Genomic DNA, 22,215 nt, shown 5'->3' on the forward strand with positions numbered 1-22,215 from the left:
TCAAACCCCAACATCGCCAGGTTGCCCCTGTTGGGCCCTTGAGCAAGGCCCTAAACCCTCAGCTGCACCAATTATATTCAATTAAATTATAAAAGCGTCCACTAAATGCTGCAAATGTAAATGTTTAGAGCAGTTGTATGTTGATAAGTAATCAGGTCGTCACTGGTTCAAGTACAAACATCGCCAGAATGCCCCTGTTGGGCCCCTGAGCAAGGCCCTAAAGCCTCAGTTGCTCCAATTGTATTCAATTAAATGATAAAAGCATCCACTAAATGCTGCAAATGTAAATGTTTGGGGCAGTTGTATGTGGATTAGTAATCAGAGGGTCACTGGTTCAAGTCCCACCACTGCCAGGTTGTCTCTTTTGGGCCCTTGAGCAAGGCCCTTAAGCCTCAATTGACTCATACTGTATACTGTCGCAGTACTGCTGAATGTCATAAATGTCAACGTGAATACAGATCGACAGGACTACAGTCAGTCATTGTGTACCCATAAAGTGCATCCGTATGGAAGGTGCAGCTCCTTAAAAGGCTAATTCGTGTACATACAAGCGTCTCGTGCTGAAACTGCTAGCAGGGAAAGGTTCAGCGCGTTCGGGCACTGCGGCGTGTCTCCACTTGGGCTAATGGCACACATTAGCTTTTCGAGACGGGGGTACAGAGGGGGCGGGGGCGCGGGTGCAGGGGGGGCAAGTGGCATTGACGAAGCTCCGTCTCAGAAACAAATCCGCCGCTGAAGTCGGGCTGAACAGTTCAGGATCGTTTCCCGGGTCGTTTGGGATTATTTATTGTGAGCATCTATCAGGTCGCTATAATGCACTCACGCCGCTTCCCGTCGGCCGTCATCGACCGCGCTAATTAGCCGACGCATCTCGCTGATTAGCGCGGAGATCGATGACGCCGAGCGGCGAAACACCGGCGGGAAAAAAAAAGGACCAAACGGGCACAATTTAGGTCCCCATTTCCCCCCAGATCGCTCTCAGTTAGCATGAAGGTCCTCGCTCGGCGGTAATAGCGCTTCTCTCCACAACTGCTTTTATTTCCATCTGAGGCGCGAATGGACGCCACCGGTCACGTGACGGCAGAAAGCGGCGTACAGGCTGCGCTGTGTGGCGCGGCGTGGGCGGGGCCGCAAACGTTTACATTTTCGCCATTTAGCAGGCACGCCTTTATCCAAAGTGACTTACATTACACTGTACAGTCTGAGTTAAGGGCCTTGCTCAAGGGCCCAACAGTGGCAACCTGGCAGTGGTGGGGCTTGAACCAGCGACCTTTTGATTACTAGTCCAGTACCTTAACCACTAGGCTACGACTTGCCCCTTACATCACCTTACAGTGTAGCCTAGTGGTTAAGATACGGGCCTAGTAATCATAAGGTCTCTGGCTCAAGCCCCACTATTGACAGGTTGCCACTGTTGGGCCCCTGAGCGAGGCCCTTAACCCTCAATTGCTTAGACTGTAGGACCCTCGTTGCTGTGCAGCACCCACACGACCAGCCACGCCAGCGATAACATCCTGCAGTTCATTTCATTTCAATCAGCCGCTTTATCCTGGTCAGGGTCACGGCGGATCCGGTCCCACAGCTAAACACTGGACTGGTGACGACTAAGCTCAGCCATGGCCAACCTGCCACTGTCGGGCTCTTGAGCGAGGCCCTTATCCCTCAATTGCTTAGACTGTATACTGTCACAGTACTCTGGATAAAAGTACTCGTCGGGTGGTGTGTTGCTCGTCCGATTCATTGGGAACAAAGAGGTTCGAATCTCATTTGTGTAAGAGCAGGTGTAGTTATGAAAACATAAACAAACAAGAAAAACTGTGTGAAAACACACACACACACACACCAGCTATGTTCACATGTTCCATACTTTATTGACATATACACAAACCAAGGCGGAGTTCAGATTATACAATCCACCTACTGGAATACCTGTAGAAATAATAGACACTAGCCAGAGGCTGGGATCGAACCAATGACCTGGGAGCTGTACAGCATCAACACTACCCGCTGTGCCACTGCACTGAATATTGTTTTCCAGAAGGACTGAAATGAACAGACTGCTTAATTAACACTGGTCAGGGTCTCGGTTCTCTGTCAGAGCAGCCAATCCACCTTTTGCATGTTATTAGCAGGTAGGAGGAAACCGGAGAAGCTGAAAGGACTCTTGGCAGAGTCTCGAACCCAGGCTTCCAGGACCCTCGTTGCTGTGCAGCACCCACACGACCAGCCGCGCCAGCGCTAACATCCATCCAGTCGCTTTATCCTCCTGGTCAGGGTCACGGCGGATCCGGTCCCACAGCTAAACGCTGGACTGGTGACGACTAAGCTCAGCCACGGCCAATTTGCCATGAGGGCCTTAACCTTCGACTGCTTTGTTGAATTCACCAGCCGCATTAACCTGGTCAGGGTCACAGTGAGTGTGGTTCCACTAGGCATGAACACTTCGAACAGGGCGCAGGACACACACACATCTCTGAGCTACAGCCAATCATGTCTGTGTAGGCGCCCGACCGGCCGGCAGCACCGCCGAGATCCAAACCCAGATCCCAGGGTCGATGGGGACCCGAGCGCCTCAATATACTGTAGTTCATTTTATTTCAATCAGCCGCTTTATCCTCCTGGTCAGGGTCACGGCGGATCCGGTTCCACAGCTAAACGCTGGACTGTTGACGACTGAGCTCAGCCACGGCCAACCTGCCACTGTCGGGCCCCTGAGCAAGGCCCTCAACCCTCATCTGATCTGACTGAATTCTGTCAGGAGTGAAAGTGGATGTGAAATTTCATTCCGTATTCATCAGCTGCATCAACCTGGTCAGGGTCGCGGTGAGTCCGGGTCCACCTGGAAACACTAGGCGCCAGGCATGAACACACACCTCAATCATGTCTGTGTAGGCGCCCGGCCGGCCGGCAGCACCCGCCGCCGAGATTCAAACCCAGATTCCAGGGCTGATGGGGACCCGAGCGCCTCAATATACTGCAGATGTGACGTTTGTGTAGAAGCGTTTATTAAAAAATAGATATACAGATTAATGTCATTTAAAGAGACGGACTGTAAACAAACGAAAGAGACGAACGCCATGGCGACAGACAATTCTGATGATCGATTGTAGGTAATCTCATCACCAGATTCTTCCTTTATTGGCTCGATGTCACAGATTAAGCCAAAATCTGAACCAAAAACCCATTCAAGCATAAAAAAACACCGGTCCTGCGTTACAGACCACGTCTAGACTTAATCTGTGCGCCGCTATTTACACTCCCGTCCAGAAATGAAGTGACCGCCCCGGCCGTATCAGCTCTGACCGATTCCAAAAATATTCAAACCCTGTCGTACACAAATCTGTACAAGAGACGTCCATATGAAGGCTGAAATGTGAGCGAGCAGGCCTGGTGAGGACAGCGGACGAGATCCGGACGCGAAACGTGATCGTGAAGGAAGAATTTCATGGAGTCTGAGGAGAAGGAACGAAAACACGGAGGAACACGGACTGATTTTACCCTCCGTAACAGGTCCATACAGAGAGAGAGAGAGAGGAATGAGGAGTGAGGATGAGAGGCTATATGGCTGAGCGGCGCCTGATGATGAAGGCTCCTCGCTGTAACTGTCCTAAATAGATCCTCATCTTCGTACTGTCGCTCGTCTTCCTCACCCAGATCTGTAAGGAAAAGCGCACACACACACACACACACACACACACACGCACACACACACCCCGTCATTTGTGCTGAAGGTTGTGTTAATAATAATTGATAACAACAATTAATGATTCAATCTGTTCAAGAACGAACTGCTAATTATCGCTTTATCCTGGTCAGGATCACAGTGGGGGGGTCCACCAGGAACACCCTGAAAAGCTTTGACCACCCGCTCTCTGACAGGGCATTTACATTTTTGCCATTTAGCGGACGCTTTTATCCAAAGCGACTTACAGTAGTGTGACAGTATACAGTCTAAGCAATTGAGGGTTAAGGGCCTTGCTTAAGGGCCCACCAGTGGCAACCTGGCAGTAGTAGGGCTTGAACCAGCGACCTTTTCGATTACTAGTCCAGTACATTAACCACTAGGCTACAACTGCCCAGTGATGTCTGCAAACTAGCACATGCACCCTCTGAATCATGTAACTAGACTATGTGCTAATGCCTTGACTAGACAGTAGGAGTCGCTGTTGCAGCATTTGGCCTAACCTGTGTCAGACTCAGTCAACTGTCTATGTACCGCGCACGGCCAATCCAGGAGGTCTCAGTGGTGCCAAGTTACCATGGCAGACTTAATTGATTTGATATCTCAGAGGTTAAAAGAATGCCACAATTGGGCCCTTGAGCTAGACCCTCAACCTTTGATTGGTTTTGATTGGTTTTGGATAAAGAGAGTAAAATCATTTAATGGGTGCAAGGTGAAATACCCTAGACAGGGCACCAGACTATAGCAGGGCTTCGAAGACGTAGCCAATCACGTCTGTCTAGACGCCCGGATGCCGAGACTTGAACCCGTTTCATCCGTTTGTCCGTCTGATGAAACCATCATTTAAGTTGTGCCAGTTTTGGGATACAAACCTCACTGGTTCCTACTGAGCTGATCACACAGCTGATCTTGTTGTTTTCCTTCGATTCCAGATAGATGGCCTGACTCTTGTGGTACCTGAGAGGAGATGGAAGAGGGAAAAAAAACATTATTACACAGTATGTGAATCCTATGGGAAGCTGGAAGTCATGTTATTGAGATCTGTGCGCTATATCCTAGAGGATCTGAAACTTTAAAACAAGCCAGAATGGTGGTGCAAGCCAACGCTGCATCCACACACATACAGGAATGAACAGGAACCAGAATGTACTGTATAGCAACCATGAGCTTGTTGGACATCCCAGTACAAATCCATTGGCACTGATATGGTCTTTGGTGCCTACTGATACAGTATTTGGTATGTAGAGCATATTAATTTGAGAATCTGGTACCAATATTACTGATTAGTGGACCTTGTGTGTGACCTGTGTGTGTAATCGTGATTTCGAAAGCTAAACGAGGACACCTAGCGGTTAATGTAGGAATGACAATATGAGAATAGGCTACAAACTAGAAGATTGTTTATCAGTTTATTCGTTTATTTTATCAGTCTTTTGCTTTCTGAACGGCTTTAAGTTTCTGGACAGCAGTTCTCCACCTTGAGGTCTGGAGAACTGGACTTTATGTGTTACTATAGAATTCTAGAGAGATAAATTTAATTGAATGATTTGAGCATCCAGTTATTTGGGTATTTTTTTCTGGCGGCCTGATCAAGATCTGGGTTCGAATAGCCTGATAGACAGCTGAGCTGAGAAACTGATTTGTCTGAGATGTCTTTTTTCTGGGCAGCCTCTAAGCCCAAAGCCATAAAGCTTGCTTGATTTTGGAAAGTGTTACCTGTGCGCCAGCCAGGGGTGAAAATCCTGTCCCCCTTCCTAAGAAAAACAAAAGCTGTCCCCCCCAATACTATGTAAAAAAAAATAGCAATATCATTTAAAGGCGACTATAGTGTGCCATCTACAGGCCATTCTTGGTATTAAAACAACAAACAAACAATATTTTAATAGCACCTTTGGCGCCCCCTTCAAGAACTATGCTTAATAAACAGTACCGTTTATTGTCCCCCAACACTGGACTGAAATCTAGCAGAAAGTTTCTTTTAACCTTTATCGTTGATGATTCTGGTCAGGGCCACAGTGGGTTCTGTAAAGCCTGCACCCACTGGGCGCAAGACGTGAGCACAGGGCAGAAAGGTGGAAGGAAAACAGAAGACTGAAGCCAATGATCGGACCCACTGTGGCGTTGCGAAACCACCCCGCTACTAATCCAGCCTGGATATTTTGGAGTAGATTGAATTTTTTTTTTCCAGGACGATACGTACCATCGTTTATCGTAGTAGAGCTTCCCGTCCTCTATCCGAGCCTCGTAGCGGGACGGGCTTTCCATGGGTGCAACAGGGAGGTGTTCCGGAGAGGAAGGGGAAGCTGAAATCCACAGAAATACACCCAAAATACATCAGACGTTAAAGTAACTTCATATGATTTCATACGTTGAGAGCTAGTCTGCAGCTCTCATCGGCCAGAGCAAGGGTGGTACAGACTGAAATATGCAAAAAAAAAAAAGAAATACATACCTGGTCTCTTTGGTGACTTTAGCTACGGAGAGAAAAGGCAAAATTATTATTATTATTTATTTATTAGGATTTTAACGTCATGTTTTACTCTGGTTACATTCATGACAGAAACGGTAGCCACTCATTACACAAAATCTTCAGTTCAAGTTTAATATCAAACACAATCATGGACAATTTTATATCTCCAGTTCACCTGACTGCATGTTTTGTTTTCTTCTCCCCTAATCTAGTCGTGTCCAGTTACCCTGATTGCTCCTCTATACTGATTCGTCCCTTCACCGCTGACTGAGGACGCCTCTCAACTGACACACGCCCCCCTCGAGTCGAGTTCATACACTGACGGGCACCGTGTACGGAGGGCCACACCCCCATCGGCGTTATTCCTCAGCCCTGTGCAGGCGCCATCAGTCAGCCAGCAGGGGCCGCAGTCGCACCAGTTATGAGGACCTATGATCCGACTTTCAATCGTTGCTCATGCAGCCGCCCGGCCCAGTCGGAAAGGCAGAGCTGAGATTCGATAGGATGTACAGTCGAATCCGGTTTATTGGACCACCGGTTAATCGGACCAGCCGCCTATTCGGACCGAATCCTAAAGTACCGAAACAAATCCTATTATGTACGTGTAATGTTATTCGCTTATTAGGACCAAAATTCCGTTTAATCGGACCAAAGAACGTGAGAGCGAATAAGAAAAAGAAGCCACAAGTCGCCACTTAGAGCGGATGCAAAGCGGGTCAGCGAGATATGGGAGGATTCCTGGGCTCCCCGGGAGAATTTATGCTTTTATCAAAGGTCAGGAAATCCGAAAAGTTGTGTTGACAAGAGCGAAACCAGCGGGAGGTGAACACGCCCACCACTTTCTTTCCCACAACGAAGCACCCAGTAGCCAGCAGCGTGGTTATCGGATCCATCTGCATCTCCGCTTTTCGGCGAAATGAAGTCGAGCGTAAACGAGAGCGTCCGGCAACACGTGCAAGGAATTCCCTCCCGTCAATCACGATTAAAGTCTACACGAGAAAGCTATCATTCCACTATCAGTCCTTGTAACATAGGGCATGTTCGTGTAATCGGACCAGCCGGTAATTAGGACCAAAACGATCGCGTCCCGATGTGGTCCGATTAACCGGATTCGACTGTATTCGAAACCCCAAATCTGGTGAGCTAGCGTACTGAGTGCATATTGTTGTACTGTGGGAGAAAACCGGAGCTACCGGAGGAGAGGGGAGAACATGCAAACTCCACACAGAAAGGACCCGGACCGCTCCACCTGGGAATCGAACACCCGGGACCTTCTTGCTGTGAGGCGACGGTGCTACCCACCGAGCCACCGTGCCGCCCGAAAAGAGCAAAAACAAACAAGTGTTACCGGGAGCTGATCATCAACCACCTACAAACACACGGCGGTGTGGAAAAAGTCTCTAAAATAATGATGGATAAAGAGAAGAAAGACGTGGCGGGTTCGGTTTGAGCGTCTCACCTTGTTTAGCGACCTCAGGTCCTCCAGTATTTGATCCTCCGAGAGTAAATAGTTCAGCTGAGGTGTGAGGAGTTAAAGAAACGCTACAGCGCTGCGTTAGATCTCTCGATATGAATTTAAATACATTTCCTCTCCCATACAGGCACTACCAATCGTACCTGTGTGTGGGCGCCCGGCCGGTCGATAGCACGGCCGAGATTCAAACTCGGATCTCAGGGCTTCATGCCAGCTTTATGAAGGTGTTTCATTAAACTGGTGCAGTCAATCTAGCCCTATTTATATGGGCATGGAGAAGTCAGCGGTAGTAGCCAATCATAAACACTAATGAGGAATTAGGAGGCCAATATGTGACCAGAAGTATGTGGACACCGCTCCTAATTATTGAGTGCGTTTCAGCCACAGTCTTTCTAAACGTTGTGCCATTAGTTTGAGGAAGGACCTTTCCTGCTCTGGTTTGACTCCACCCCTGCACACAAAGCGAGGTAAATAAAGACACGGCGTAATGAGTCTGTAGTGGTGGTGGCTGGCATAAAGCCCTGACCCCAACGCTCCTAAACACCCGAGGAAGAATACTCACAGATACTCTTACACCACGGGCACAAATTCCTACAGACACACTTATAAACTTATAGAACAGAACAAGCTGCACCATCCACCAAATGAGAGCGACACTGTATTCATGCCCATGGTTCTGGAATGGGAAGTCCAACAAGCTCATGGTCCATATAGTGTGTCACAGATGTTCCATTTTAAACATGCAGGGGTGTGTAAACTTTTGACCTGGACTTTAGGTGTAGGTGGGGTAGTAAAGGATATCTGGAGCAGGTTTCCTGCGCTTGTCGGGGATGGGGACGGGGTCGTTGGGTCTCCTCCTCAGCTTACGTGTCATGATGGGCTTCACCTCCATGGAGTCTGATAGTGAACACGCGCACACGCACACACACACACACACACACACACACACACACACACACACACACACACACACGAATGAACACTGAAAGACTAAAAACAATCAGAGGCGGTGTGTACAACTGTGTTCCAGATCATCAAACTACTTTTAATATTAAAAATAGACAAAAAATAACCCATGTAAACACAAAACGACCTTACACTATGTGGGACAAAGTATTTGCCCCCCTTAGCTACTAAATCTATATTTTTTTTCATGAGTTATATTCACATATGTAATAAATTAGCAAAAATAAATGTAATCAGGTGAGGGGCAATTACTTTTTCACAGATCTAGGACTAGGAACGCTAACAGATAACCGATGACTGATGCTGCTAGATGCAGTCAGTTAAAAATGTCATTACAATTCATACCGTTTGAACATCATCTGGCCAGTAGGGGGCCTACCGAGGTTCCTTTCGACTGATTAATGAGGTACACAGGTGTGACAGAAAGATGAGGGGCGTCTCACCTAGGGTGGCCAGACGTCCGGTTTTAGGCCGGACAGTCCGGCTTTTCGGCTGCCAGTCCTCCATTCACGCAACGCTAGGACGGACACTTAAAAATCCTCCTTTTGGAGTGAACTGGTTTCATTTTTGATTAATATTATCTGTCATTGGCTCAGGTACACGTCAGAACAAATGCTTTGTATTTCATTGGTTTAACAGCCTCCTTTCACTGCTTACAGAGCTACCACTGGCCAATCGCAGAAGGTCCGCCCTCTAAATGCTAGTCTGTGATTGGGTGGTTGAATTTCGCCCGCCCGCTCTGTCCTGTAAACACCGCGCTACCTGAGTCAATCATTCAGCTCTCATGCTCAGGAATGCTGGGAAAATGCCGAAAAGTTAACTTTTGGAGGCAGCGAGGAACGGACTTAAATATGAAAAGTAGATACAACATTTAGTGAGTAAAACAATAATTTGTTATAGAATTCTTGCTTAAATTGGTCAAAAACTCTGTTATATGGGTTCTGGATTCATTCTGTGTGTTGCAGTATCATGTCCCCCTGTTCCTTTTGGGTGTAATGTCCTCCTTTTTGTTAGTATGAATCTGGCCACCCTAGTCTCACCTCCGGTCAGCTCCATGGTCAATTTCTCGTTCTCGATCATCTTCTTCTTCTCCTCCAGCTCGGCGATCAGGTTCTCCTTCAGCTCCACCTTCTTGTCATCGAACTCCTTCACGGCCGCCTTCTTCTCCTTGATGTAGTTCCTCTCCACCTGCTCCGTCTGATCACCGGATCATTAAAAACATAACACGCGGCATTAAAAAATGATTCTGCTTTAGTACGGTGTTTCCTACAGGATCGTGCTCGTCGTGGAGCTTACCTCGAGCTGGAGGAAGAGATCTACATTCAGCAGAGAGAGAAAGAAAAATAAATTAATAATACGGTTGTACTCATGAAGACGTGTTGAGTGTTTCGTCGTTTCTGTACCTGCGTTACGCAGTCGTTCTTTATACTGCTGATCCAGCTTCTTCATCCTCTTCTGATACTCCTGCAGAGTGCCTGAGAGAGAGAGAGAGAGAGAGAGAGAGAGAGAGAGAGAGAGAGAGAGAGAGAGAGAGAGAAATCATCATCTCCAATTCCTTCTGCAATGCCTTCTAGAATACGCAGCACCGTACACACGAGGGTTCACTGCAGTTCGATCCACAGTAGATCTTCTGTAGGTCAGGACCAGACACCACAGCCTTCACATCCTCTGGCATCAATGAGTCTTGGCCGCCCAGTTGGCGGTTCAACCTCTGTCTGTCAGCACCCCTTGCTGTCTGGCCATAATGAGCTGGTCCTCATCAAAGTCCCTCAGCTTTCCCTCGACATCTAATAGATCCCTCACCCTCACCATCAGATCCACATCTAATAGATCTTTTACCCTCACATGCACCAGTGCTACTAAATTTTTATTTCTTTATCTGTCTGTTCCTTATGAACCGGTCTATCTTCACCCAAACTGCACTTTCTATCAGTCAATCAATGCGTCCATCCAACCCCCTACCTCTCCACCCAGCTCTATATCCACCTCCTTATTTATCCATCTTTCCATCCATTAAGGTTTTTCTGGACCAGTATAAGACATATTTCCAGTCGCTCACCTTCTTGGAGTTGTTGCAGCTGCCGTTTCAGCGATGCCAGTTTGTCCTGGTACATTCTGTTCATGAGAAAAGGAACATAACGACAGTAAAAATAATAATAATAATAATACAGGTGAACAGTTATTGAAACATGCAAATTCCAGCTGTGTTTGACTATTATTATTATTATTATTATTACTATTATTATTATTATTAGTAGTAATATAATTATTCTTATTACTGTTATTATTATTATTAATGTTCACAATGCTTAGCAGACGTTATTCATCCAAAGAGACCTGCTACAATTGTGACCGAATATAAACACAAGCAATGGAAGCTTGAGGGCCTTTTTCAGGAGCCCCAAAGTACCGACTTGGCAGGAACGGGGCATGAACCAGCAGCCTTCCAATCACAGGTCCAGTACATCAACTACTAATCTGCCACTATTATTTGACATGTGTGATGTTTAAAACTCAGTATTATTGGGTCTTTGCTGGTACCTATAGACAGTTCTAAAGAGGGTCCTAAAAGAGACATAAACTCACTGTTCCTTCAGCTCTACGTAGTCGTTGTCATCGTGCTTCGCCAGGTCTGTTTCACTGGCATCTTCAGTGTCTGAAACACAAAGTTTAACCAGTAAAGCCAAAACTCAACAACAGAAAACCATTCAGTCATGAATTCACTGTGTGTTTTACCACCGCTTTATCCTGGTCAGGGTCACAGTGGGTCTGACTAATTAGGCAAAAAACAGGAAACACCCTGGACAGATTGCCAGTCTATCACAAGGCACACACACACACACACACACACACACACACTCACTCATGACAATTTTTAGTAGCTACATTTGGCCTGACTGCCTGTCTTTGGACTTGTAGGAGGAAACTGAAAACAATACAGCAGGGGTCCAGGTTTTGTGCTCTTTAGACCAAGGTATGCACCTCTACACACCTCTACACATTAGGCTTTGATACGAAAGGTTTCTGGGTGACAGCGTTTCCATTAGTTGCAGCTTTGTGCAGCTTCTGATGAACAGTTTTTGTTCAGACTGGGTCGTAGAGGTGCTCACTCAGTTTCAGGGGTTTTTGGAGACTGTATAGTAACGTTTAAGTTTAGGAAACAATATGCAGATATGAACATGTTTTTAAACTACTAAATTAATGACACAAACACTGTTTTTTTTTTAAATGCATTTTCTCCCTTGTTAGCGCGTCCAATTCCCCGATTGCGTCACGCTTCCTCTCCACCAATGCCGATCCCCGCTCTGATTGAGGGGAACGAAGCTAACCCACGCCCCCTCCGACACGTGGGCAGCATGCTGTATGCATCTTATCACCTACACATTGACGAGTGCGGTGCAGCTTAGCTGCGTGTACGGAGAGACGCACCCTGACAGCACTCTTTTCTCATCTCTGTGCAGGCGCCATCAATCAGCGTTCAATTGCGTTCGTTATTAGAGAGAGACCCCGTCCGGCTTAATCCCACCCATATCTGAACAACAGGCCAATCGTTGTTGTGGCCGCTCAGCCCAGCCGGCAGGCAGAGCTGAGATTCGATACGATGTATTCGAGATCCTAGCTAGATCCTAACTGCTGCGCCACCTGAGCGGCCACAAACACTGTTTTGTTTGATACTTCATCTGCATGAACATTTTAAAAGGTGCATTAATTTAATTGTATGGATATTTAAATGACCAGTGATGACATTAAGCTCTACTAAATGGCCAAAAATATGTGGACAAGTAAACAGAAGCTTGTTTGACATTTTATTACCAATCCATGCACTAATATATAGAGACTTATTGCAACCCCACCATGTGACAGCCTTTCCACAGGATTTTAGAGAGTGTGTGTGGCAATTTGTGCCCATTCAGTCAAAAGAACGTGTGTGAGGTCAGGCACTGGTGTTGGATAATACTATAAACATTTAAATTCACTCTAAATGTGTTTAATGGGGTTTCATTCAGGACACGTCGAGCTTCTTAAACCTTGTACTTATGGAGCAGGATTTGTTTACAGGGTGCAGTCATGCTGGACGAGGAAAGAAGCATTTCCAAAAGGCACAGAAATAGAAGCAAATCGTTTATTTTATATATTTTATTCTATAAACCTGTTGGAACCAGTGCAAGTCGTTCACTAGTGGTGTTAGCAATCCTATCTATAATGTTGCTAACTACATATTTACTGTTGTATACTGATTTTTAAGACTATATCTGTTATATCTACTATTAATATAAAATGTAGCTTTAATTTGCTATGTATCACAATAAAAATGAATCAAACGTGTCATATTTTACTGCGTTTTACTACTTTATACATAACAGAGTTAGCATGCTAAGCTAACTGTCTCTACCTTCTTCTGAGTCTCTCCCTCTGAAGCTGCGATCATCTTCATCCACGCTGTCCAGCTCCTCTTCATCGTTATAATAATCCACCACCGGTGACATTAAAGTCGAAGCCATGCTCGTCTAATAAAACATATAATTTACATCCAAAATAAACACCGATCAACAACTTACGATGCAGCTTCCCATTCAAAACAATGCTGCTGATTTTTTTTCCCTACCCGTTTTCCGATATTCTGAATTCCCTTTCTTTGATTGGCTACTATTGATCCGCATGCTGGTCTTTTATTGGCTAGTTTTGCCAATGTAACGTTGGCAGACGGCAACGTATCCACCAATCCTGATCTAGAAGGCGGGGTTAGTCGTAAAACGGGTGAGAAAAATAACTGCGCGTACACAGGGAAGGTAATCTGATTGGTCGACGGATATGCAAAGTATCGCGGGAACTGTAGTTTATAATGTTTAAATCGCAAAAAACGTCTTTGTAGATACAGTATTAGTATTAGTATTACACTCATTAATTAATCATTAATAACCGCTTCGTCCTGGTTAGGGTCACGGTGGGTCCAAGACACATGCTGGCACACCGTGAATAGTGCCACCTTTAGCAGCTTTTCATTTATGACCAAGCTCCCAGCTAACAGGGAACGTTCCCACAACTTTCACTAACGTTATGTAAAAGTTCTCCTAATGTTATGAGCAAACGTTTTCACAATGACGTTAATAGAACGTTCTATTAACGTTACGTGACCTTGATAAATAGTCTGTTCAATGTGTAACGTTATATAAACGTTCTTTTAACATTTTTTGTTTAAACAAAAATTTTAAGGAGTATGTGTGTGATATTCTTTAGAACCATATTAGGAAAAATGATATATATATTGCTTTATATAATATTTGATTTAATAATATATTTAGGATAAACCATTATTTTTCCAAAAATATTATCCTCATTGGATTTTATAAAAACTGCATAATTAATTAACACACACACACAAATTAATAAATAAAATGCTTGGCCACGCCTTATTAACTCGTGGGAACGAGATAATTAAGTCGTGGCAAGGCGGGGGAACGAGATAGTTAAGTCGTGGCCACCACTTAGTAAGGTGTGGTAACAAGATCCTTTAATTTTCACAGCTTACACAAATCATACAGAATCGGATATATGCTGTAGGTGAATTCATGTACATGGCCATCCAAGAAAGGTTAGCCTGGCTTTATATAAGCTAATACTTATACAGTTTCAAAACCTTTTTAAGACGACTTAATGATCTCTTTCCCACAAGTTAATAAGGCGTGGCAACGCATTCTTTTTTTTTAGGGGATGTCGCCTTAGGGGTTCTGTAGTTACTAATTACTCTGTAGTACTTCAATAGCTTTTTAAAAATTCATCAAATTGCTCCAAAACAAGTTGTATTTTATCGAGTGTAACCCAAATTACATACTACTCTTATACTGACACTTTTACCCTTTATTACATAATTAAAAACAGATTTTTATTCATAACTTCAATAGCACTTTAAAATGAATTTCCTGACAGAAATAATTAAGATTTGCTTATGTACATTCAAGTGAAAATGTTCAGCGTGTGTGAGAGACAGAATTAAAGTTAATCTGCTCTGGCTTTGTACATTAAATTGATTCCTCCGGGTCAATTCCTTAAGACGGGTCAATTTGACCCGTAAACATAACAGGAGGGTTAAACACGTGTTTTGTTTAGTTTGTTTATTGCTTTGATTGGTCACATGGAAGAAGTTCAGACTGTATTCTACTGTACTGTGTGTAACAGCTGCAGTTCCATGTTTGTCCGGCAGGAGGCGCTGTTGCTACAGTTCCTCATGATGAGCGCTCACCTTCCAGCAGGTGTGATGGAAATGTGATGCGTGTAACTGAGCGGTTCGCTTCAGCTCTCTTACCCGGACTGTAGTGACAGAACTGCGGGGCTTTTCTTTGGATTTATGTCGGGATTGATGAAGGAATAACCCGGGACTGAGTGACAATGCGCTAGGGATTGTGTTTATAATCCGGGTTTAATACTAAACCACAGTGCTGCGCGGCTTTATGGACTAAATGCGTTTACTACGGACTTGGATTAAAGGACAGCACACACAGCGTCCCTGACTCGGTATGATCAAGTCATTTTTATGTTTTTTTTGGAGTTTATTGGTGTTCTTTGATGTGTGCGCGTTTTGCCCGTGTTGTCTTTTGTCTTTATACTGTTTTTGACACGGTTCGGTTTTACTATCAGCGTCATGTTCGATTCGATCGGTGCTCCATTAACCTTCCTTCACTCACATCCACTCTGGTTACTACTGTACTCAGGTGCCTAGTAAACACACGACACCAAAATATGCGTGAAATGACTAAAAATAGCGATTTTATCACAATAACGAGCATTATTAACAAATATTTGGGAATATTATATTATATTATATTATTATATATAATATTAATATCATAAGTGATGATTGTAACACCTGTGGACCTGACTAAACAATAGCAATACTAACGTACGAGTAAAAATTACCATGGCAACCGTGTAATATCGCGATATTTGGTGGAGTTACAATGATAATACAGAGCAAGTATCGCGATATTTCCTACTGTAGTGGTTGTACAAGCAAACAACGAAAACAAGTGTTTTATTGAGCATTTTAACACATTAAGGTATTAAAAATGGTAATTTATTGTGGTTCATACAAATATCTATTCAAAAAAGAAATGTTAAGTCTAGTTAAGTGTTACTCTGAGTAAAAATGGAGTAGAACAGGACTTACACAGAATACGTACTATATTTAGTTTATCTATTTATTTATTTATTTGGATTTTAACGTCATGTTTTACACTTTGGTTACATTCATGACATGAACGATATTTACTCGTTACACAAGGTTCATCAGTTCACAAGGTTATATCGAACACAGTCATGGGCAATTCAGTGTCTCCAGTTTACTTCACTTGCACGTCTTTGGACTGTGGGAGGAAACCGGAGCACCCGGAGGAAACCCACGCAGACACGGGGAGAACATCCAAACTCCACACAGAAAGGACCCGGACACTACGTTAAGTGGTGTGTACACCCCCAAATCAGAAAAAGTTGGGACCAGTGGCGGCTCCTGCCAAATCTCTCAGGGGGGGCAATTGTTGTGATGATGGCCAAGGTGACCCGTTCAATGGGGTAAATTAAAGCTTAAATAATTAACATTTTAAGTCATCTGTCAGTTTGCCCTCACAAATAACTTTGAACATGGAGAGAGAGACCAGCTTCACCATTAATCATAAAATAAAGTAAAGCTTCACACTAACAATTTAATTCAGTCTTCATCAGATAGCATTTTATTTTAGGTTCAGCAGATCCAGAATAAAGATCGGGGGCATCGGGGCTGATGTGCAATGAATAAAGAAGTACAATTAAACAATTGGGGAGATACAATAAGTGTAATCACAATTCACAATTTAAAAATGACATTACTTACTTGTAATTTACTTGTAACTTATATGATTTTCCCCCCTTTGTAGATACTTGATGTTTAAATTTGGTGATGTTTACGTGTGACGCAAGCACGTAAGTGCGAGCCCTCCCGGAACCCATTCTGATTGTATTGCAGCGCCTGCAGTTCGAAAAAAAGAGCCTTAACATGAGAGTCTATGAGAGCAATCCGGGCGATTTTCAATCAGACTGAAATCGCCCCGAAAGGGGCTGTACTGTACGGAACACAACTCCACGCTGATTGGACGATATTCCGAGGCAAGACAGACTGTCCAGAACAGTCACAGCTGTGATAGAAAAATTTCTTCCCTTTTGCCCTTTGGTGGTGCGTCGCCCGATCGCCCTAAGGAACGAGCCGCCCCTGGTTGGGACGGTATGGAATATGTAAATAAAATAAAAACACAGAGTTCTTTACATTTACTTTGACTTTTATTTGATGTCAGACAGGATGAAGCTGAGATATTTCATGTTTTATCTGCTCAACTTAATTTTATTTGTTAATAAGCATCCATTCCTGCATTTTAGGCCTGCAACACATTCCAAAATAAGTTGGGACGGGGGCAATTTAGGGCTAGTAATGAGGTGAAAAAACTAAATAATGATGTGGTGATGTGAACAGGTGATTGTGATCACGGTTTGGTACAAAAGCAGCATCCAGGAAAGGCTGAGAGTCTCTGATGAGCAAAGATGATCAGAGGATCCAGTTTGTCCACAGATGTGTGAGAAAACGATTGAAATGTTTAAAAACAATGAACCTCAAAGAAAGATCAGAAGGGATTTGTATATTTCTCCTCTACAGTACATAATATTATTAAACAATTCAAGGGTTAGGGTGGTGAAAAGGAAAGGCAATATTAGAAAGTGGTAAATGCTTACTGTCCCAACTTTTTTTTGGAACGTGTCTCAGGCCTGAAATGCAGGAATGGATGTTTATTAATAAATGAAATGAAGTTGAGCAGATAAAACATGAAATAGCTCAGGTTCATCCTGTCTGACATCAAATAAAAGTCAAAGTAAATGTAAGAAACTCTGTGTTTTTTATTATTTGCATTTTCCATACTGTCCCAACTTTTTCTGATTTGGGGTTGTAGTATCAACAAGCTTCTGGCTTCTGGTAAACTTCGACCAAGTTAGTTGTTTTCCCCCCACAGGAAGAGACTTATCATTTGAGTCCATGTGTTAATAATAAGTGGGAGTCTCGTCCATTCCAAAAGCTTCATTTCAGCCTGAACTGGATTGTGTGGTGTAAATATTTGGGTATTATTTATTTATTAGGATTTTAACGTCGTGTTTTACACACATTCATGACAGGACAGATAATTGCTCATTACACAAGATCCTCGATTATTAATGGTTATGCCTGGATTCCAGAAGAACGTACTTTGCCCTCTCAGGCGACTTTGTTCACATTATCTCGTGACCTCAAGTTGCTTAGATGTGAATACAAGCGGCTTGAGGACATTTGTGATCGGCTCGCTGAGATCTGTATCTGTAGGGTATCCTACTTATTAGGGTACTAGCTCTAGACCAAACTTTCTACCTGTATATTAATAATCGTAGATGCTGTGTGGATATTTTTGACCCAGCAGATCCTAAGAAATGTGTTCCTGTCATTCAATCACAGAATCAGGAAGCATTTACAAAAATGAGTAAAGTTTTACATCTGTCATGATGTAGATAGTTTAAGAAATTCTTTAATGCTTTGTTGCCCCCAACATTCCTCCCAGTTTAGTCATATCCAATAACCCGAATTTGTATTTCCGCCTCTTCTGTGGTGTGCAGTACCACCTGCTTTTTATCGTCTGCACCAGGCGAGTTTATTCGGAGATCCGTATCGAGTCCCCGCTGATCTTCACTCTGTTCAGGCACCACTGATCAGCCAGTAGAGGTCTTAATTGCAGCAGTTAGGTGGAATCCCTACAGAGCTGAGATTCGAAAATCTGTAGAATGACCTGAAGATGGCAGTTTACAGGCACTCACTATCCAATTTAAGATCTGCCATTAATTATGGGATAAACTGCCCAAATCAAGGTTGGCAAAGCTTTTAGAGACGTATTCAAGAAGACTTGCGGCTGTAATTGCTGCCAAAAAAGGCATCTACAAAGGATTGAATAAAGGGTCTAAATGCTTTTGTCAAATTTTTTATGTAATTAAACAAAAAAAAACAACTCTAAAAGCTGTATACTGATGGTAAAAATGCTAATTAAATTCATTCACTAACTCACTAAAGTGTGCAAAAGTCGAGGGGTGTGAATACTTTTTGAATCCACTGTAACGAGATTCAGAAATAGGACTGTTTCAGAAATCAGCACAGTTCCCAGACTGCCCCGTCCCGTGTCCAACTGTTAACGTAAACACATTTTTATGATTCCAATCTGGCAACCAAGAGCATACCAATCTGGCAACCCGCTCAGGCTGAGTTTAAGTGCAGCTCATGTGCAGGAAGCAGCAGGAGCATTATGGACCTGCAATAAGTCCTAAAGTCACCTTTATTACTGCCTTCTCTTTCCTGCTCCGGCTCTATAAACGTGGTAGGAAAGTCCGGGACTGACGGAACATCTCACATACGTCCAGACAAGGTCAGTAATTCTACTCATTTCCTCTTAATTTTTATTTACAAGCTTTTGCCTTGACTTGTAGACAGTGAGACACCAAGTTGAGAGTTGCAGGACCTGGAGTTTCACCTGCAGGGGTTTACTGCTTCATCTACACAAATATTTGGGATTTTTTCACCTCTATCGGGTGAATTCTGGCCAGTTTGGAAAGCACCCGGTTGTTCAGAACGGCTTAAATATCCAGTTAGAACCTGTAGAGTTTTAAGCGGCTTTGGCAGTTTCACTTCCTTCTAGATAAAGGCGTGTGCACCTCCACAGATCTACTGAAAGTCTGAATGACACTACAGCCCGTACACTGGTCAGGTTCAACTGCTTTTATATGTTTAAATGAGTTTACATGAAATAAAAGTGTTAGAAGTTTTGCTTGTTTTGTTCTTTAGTTTTGTATTAGAGAACCAAGCTGAATGTAGCTGAGGTTCTCATCTTGTTTGTAAGGAAATTGTGTCGTAGTATAAATTCTGTGCAGACCCCATAATAAAAAATGTTTAGGACTGTAGGTAAAATGCATATAAAAACAAAAAGCATGAATTTATAAATTGTCTTTTCTAAACAGCACAAAAAAGAGAATTCTTGTTTTTCTTATTGTAAATAAAATGCCGTTTTCTAATTTGATTTATACAAATTGGGGCCTTTAATCATTTTTTGATGTACCTTGAGCTGTTGTTATACTTGACTATCTATCTATCTATCTATCATCTACAACAAGTTCCACAAATAATAAAATAAAACAAGCATTAACAAAGGCTCAGTTGTTTACAATCAAGGGTAGAATGAGGTTCACTACAATAAAAAAAAAAAAAACTGCTTCAGTAAAAAGCCCAAAATAGTTTCTCAACTCAATTAAATGGAATTTAAGATTTCACCTTCTACAGTCCATAATATTCTTAAAAGATTCAGAGAAATCTCAGTGCATTAAGGACATTATTAAATGCCCATGATGAGCTGCATTAAAATCTGACGTACTCGTGAGTAAAGGCAGCTCATCAGTGCATCCACGAATGTCAACAACATCCAGAGACGTCGCGGACTTCTCTGGGCTCGAGTTCACCCGAGATAACCCGATACAATCTCTTTAATCAAGCAAGAATAAGAAAATACTGCTACAGTTCCCAGACCATTACAGGTGGTCATTAAAAGGAGACGTGAGTGAACACACTGACAAATGTTCTCCTGATTTTACTTTAACATGAGTGCAATTACCCGCACAGGACCACCACAGAGCAGGTATTATTTAGGTGGTGGATCATTCTCAGTCCAGCAGTGACAGTGAGGTGCTTAAAAACTCCAGCAGCGCTGCTGTGTCTGATCCGCTCATACCACCACAACACACACTAACACACCACCACCATGTCAGTGTCACTGCAGTGCTGAGAATGATCCACCACCTAAATAATACCTGCTCTGTTGGGGTCCTGACCATTGAAGAACAGGGTAAAAGGGGGTAACAAAGTATGCAGAGAAACAGATGGACTACAGTCAGTAATTGTAGAACTACAAAGTGCTTCTATATGGTAAGTGGAGCTGATAAAATGGACAGTGAGTGTAGAAACAAGGAGGTGGTTTTAATGTTATGGCTGATCTGTGTAAAGTAATTAGTTGAAGCAATAATCTCATCTTGTTTTGCTTTTGGTTGCTCCCGTATTTACATTTAATGCATTTAGCGAATGTATTTACACAAACTCGACTTACACTGATTACAATTCAAGCAGTTGAGGGTTAAGGGCCTTGCTCAGGGGCCCAACAGTAGCAACTTGGTAATGGTAGGGCTTGAACCACCAACCCTCTGATTACTAGTCCATTACCTCATTCACTAAGCTACCACTGCCCTATTTAAGGTCAGCACACCTGATTTGGGACAGTTTTTACGCCGGACGCCCTACCTGATGCAACCTTCCTATTTAGCTGGACTTGGGACCTGCACTGACAAGTGCACCTTCCAACATCTAGACTTCATTTTCAGCAGCTGATGGCTGATTTGATCTGAGAGTGAAGCTTCAGAGTTTGGAGTGCTGATTTTAACGCACCCTCACCCACCATAAAGCACCAGTTCTGTTTATTATAACACCCCTGTGGAACTGTTCAATTTGATCACCTTGACCCTCAAGACTCAGGGTGTTCCACTCTCCATCTTGCTTGTCTTACCCCTAAGGAGCTCGTATGGTTTCTGATCTTGTCTACCTATCGTCTTGGACGGCTCCCGAGCATCCTTCCGAGCATCCTCATCCTTCCTGTTCTCCACAATCACTTATTTCACTCTTCTCCCTAATTGCTTAGTTTTTGGTTCGCCCTCTCAGTGACACACCCATCATTGGTTTCTGTGCCGCTACCAGTCGCTACTCCTTGTTCTGGGCGGCAGAAGGTCCTGGGTTCGATCCCCAGGTGGGGTGGTCCCGGTCCTTTCTGTGTGGAGTTTGCATGTTCTCCCCGTGTCTGCGTGGGTTTGCTCCGGGTGCTCCGGTTTCCTCCCACAGTCCAAAGACGTGCAAGTGAGGTGAATTGGAGGCACTAAATTGTCCATGACTGTGTACTGATGAAGCTTGAGTAATACGTTCCCGTCATGAATGTAACCAAAGTGTAAAACATGACGTTAAAATCCTAATGAACAAACAAACAAACAAACTCCTCCTTCTTTGTTGTTGCCCAAGTGTCACTTGCGTAGAGCATCGCAGGTAAGACTTCGCCATTGAAGAGATTGGCGCGGGTTGTCTTGCCCAGCTTTCCTTTTACCGCATTCTTCCTAGCGTACAGAACTATTAGGCATTAGAATCACAAATGCATCAGTATGGAGTCAGACTGTCATGTGTTTGTTTATTTTTGTACTAAAATGATGTGCAGATTTTGCATCGTGTCCCAGTACAATGTTATTAGGAAGTGATACGCAAGAATGTTTTCTGTTGTTGTTTTTTTATTTTTTGATACGCATGTTTGCTTAGTGCCTGTTATAAACTGTTAAAAATGGACGTTCAGAATGTTGAACCAGTTCCTCTTACTGTTCATCACTGCTACGTTATTTTCGTGCGAGGTTCTTTTTTTATTCAGTGGAGCTTAAAGAGTCACTGTGAAACTCTGTTGGCACGCTATACAGGACAGATTGTCGGACAGTTTTCGGTTAAACTTCGGTTCACTATTT

The 22,215-nt window shown here is 43.5% G+C and overlaps 2 protein-coding genes across 3 annotated transcripts in view; one reads left to right on the plus strand and one right to left on the minus strand.

Moving 5' to 3' along the window:
- Positions 1 to 1,847: 1,847 nt before the first annotated feature.
- On the minus strand, positions 1,848 to 13,139 carry suds3 (SDS3 homolog, SIN3A corepressor complex component). Its single transcript, XM_063017650.1, has 12 exons — positions 12,986 to 13,139; positions 11,179 to 11,248; positions 10,652 to 10,707; positions 9,996 to 10,067; positions 9,889 to 9,908; positions 9,633 to 9,789; positions 8,428 to 8,523; positions 7,612 to 7,673; positions 6,135 to 6,156; positions 5,883 to 5,985; positions 4,555 to 4,639; positions 1,848 to 3,656 (listed from the first exon to the last, which is right to left on the minus strand). Exons 1-12 carry the CDS (start codon positions 13,092 to 13,094, stop codon positions 3,558 to 3,560), a joined length of 951 nt encoding a protein of 316 aa, XP_062873720.1. The 5' UTR covers positions 13,095 to 13,139; the 3' UTR covers positions 1,848 to 3,557.
- A 1,921-nt stretch (positions 13,140 to 15,060) lies between these two features.
- Positions 15,061 to 22,215, plus strand: part of taok3a (TAO kinase 3a) — a 52,258-nt gene continuing 45,103 nt past the window's right edge. The window contains exon 1 of one of the 2 annotated variants that reach the window (XM_063017433.1): positions 15,061 to 15,105. The gene's annotated coding sequence lies outside the window, so the exon portion shown is untranslated. Of the gene's footprint in view, positions 15,106 to 18,852; positions 19,050 to 22,215 lie in introns of those variants that run through there. The other variant, XM_063017431.1, reaches the window with a different exon arrangement.

The sequence above is a fragment of the Trichomycterus rosablanca genome, chromosome 21 (assembly GCF_030014385.1).
Source record: "Trichomycterus rosablanca isolate fTriRos1 chromosome 21, fTriRos1.hap1, whole genome shotgun sequence".
Lineage (NCBI taxonomy): Eukaryota > Metazoa > Chordata > Actinopteri > Siluriformes > Trichomycteridae > Trichomycterus > Trichomycterus rosablanca.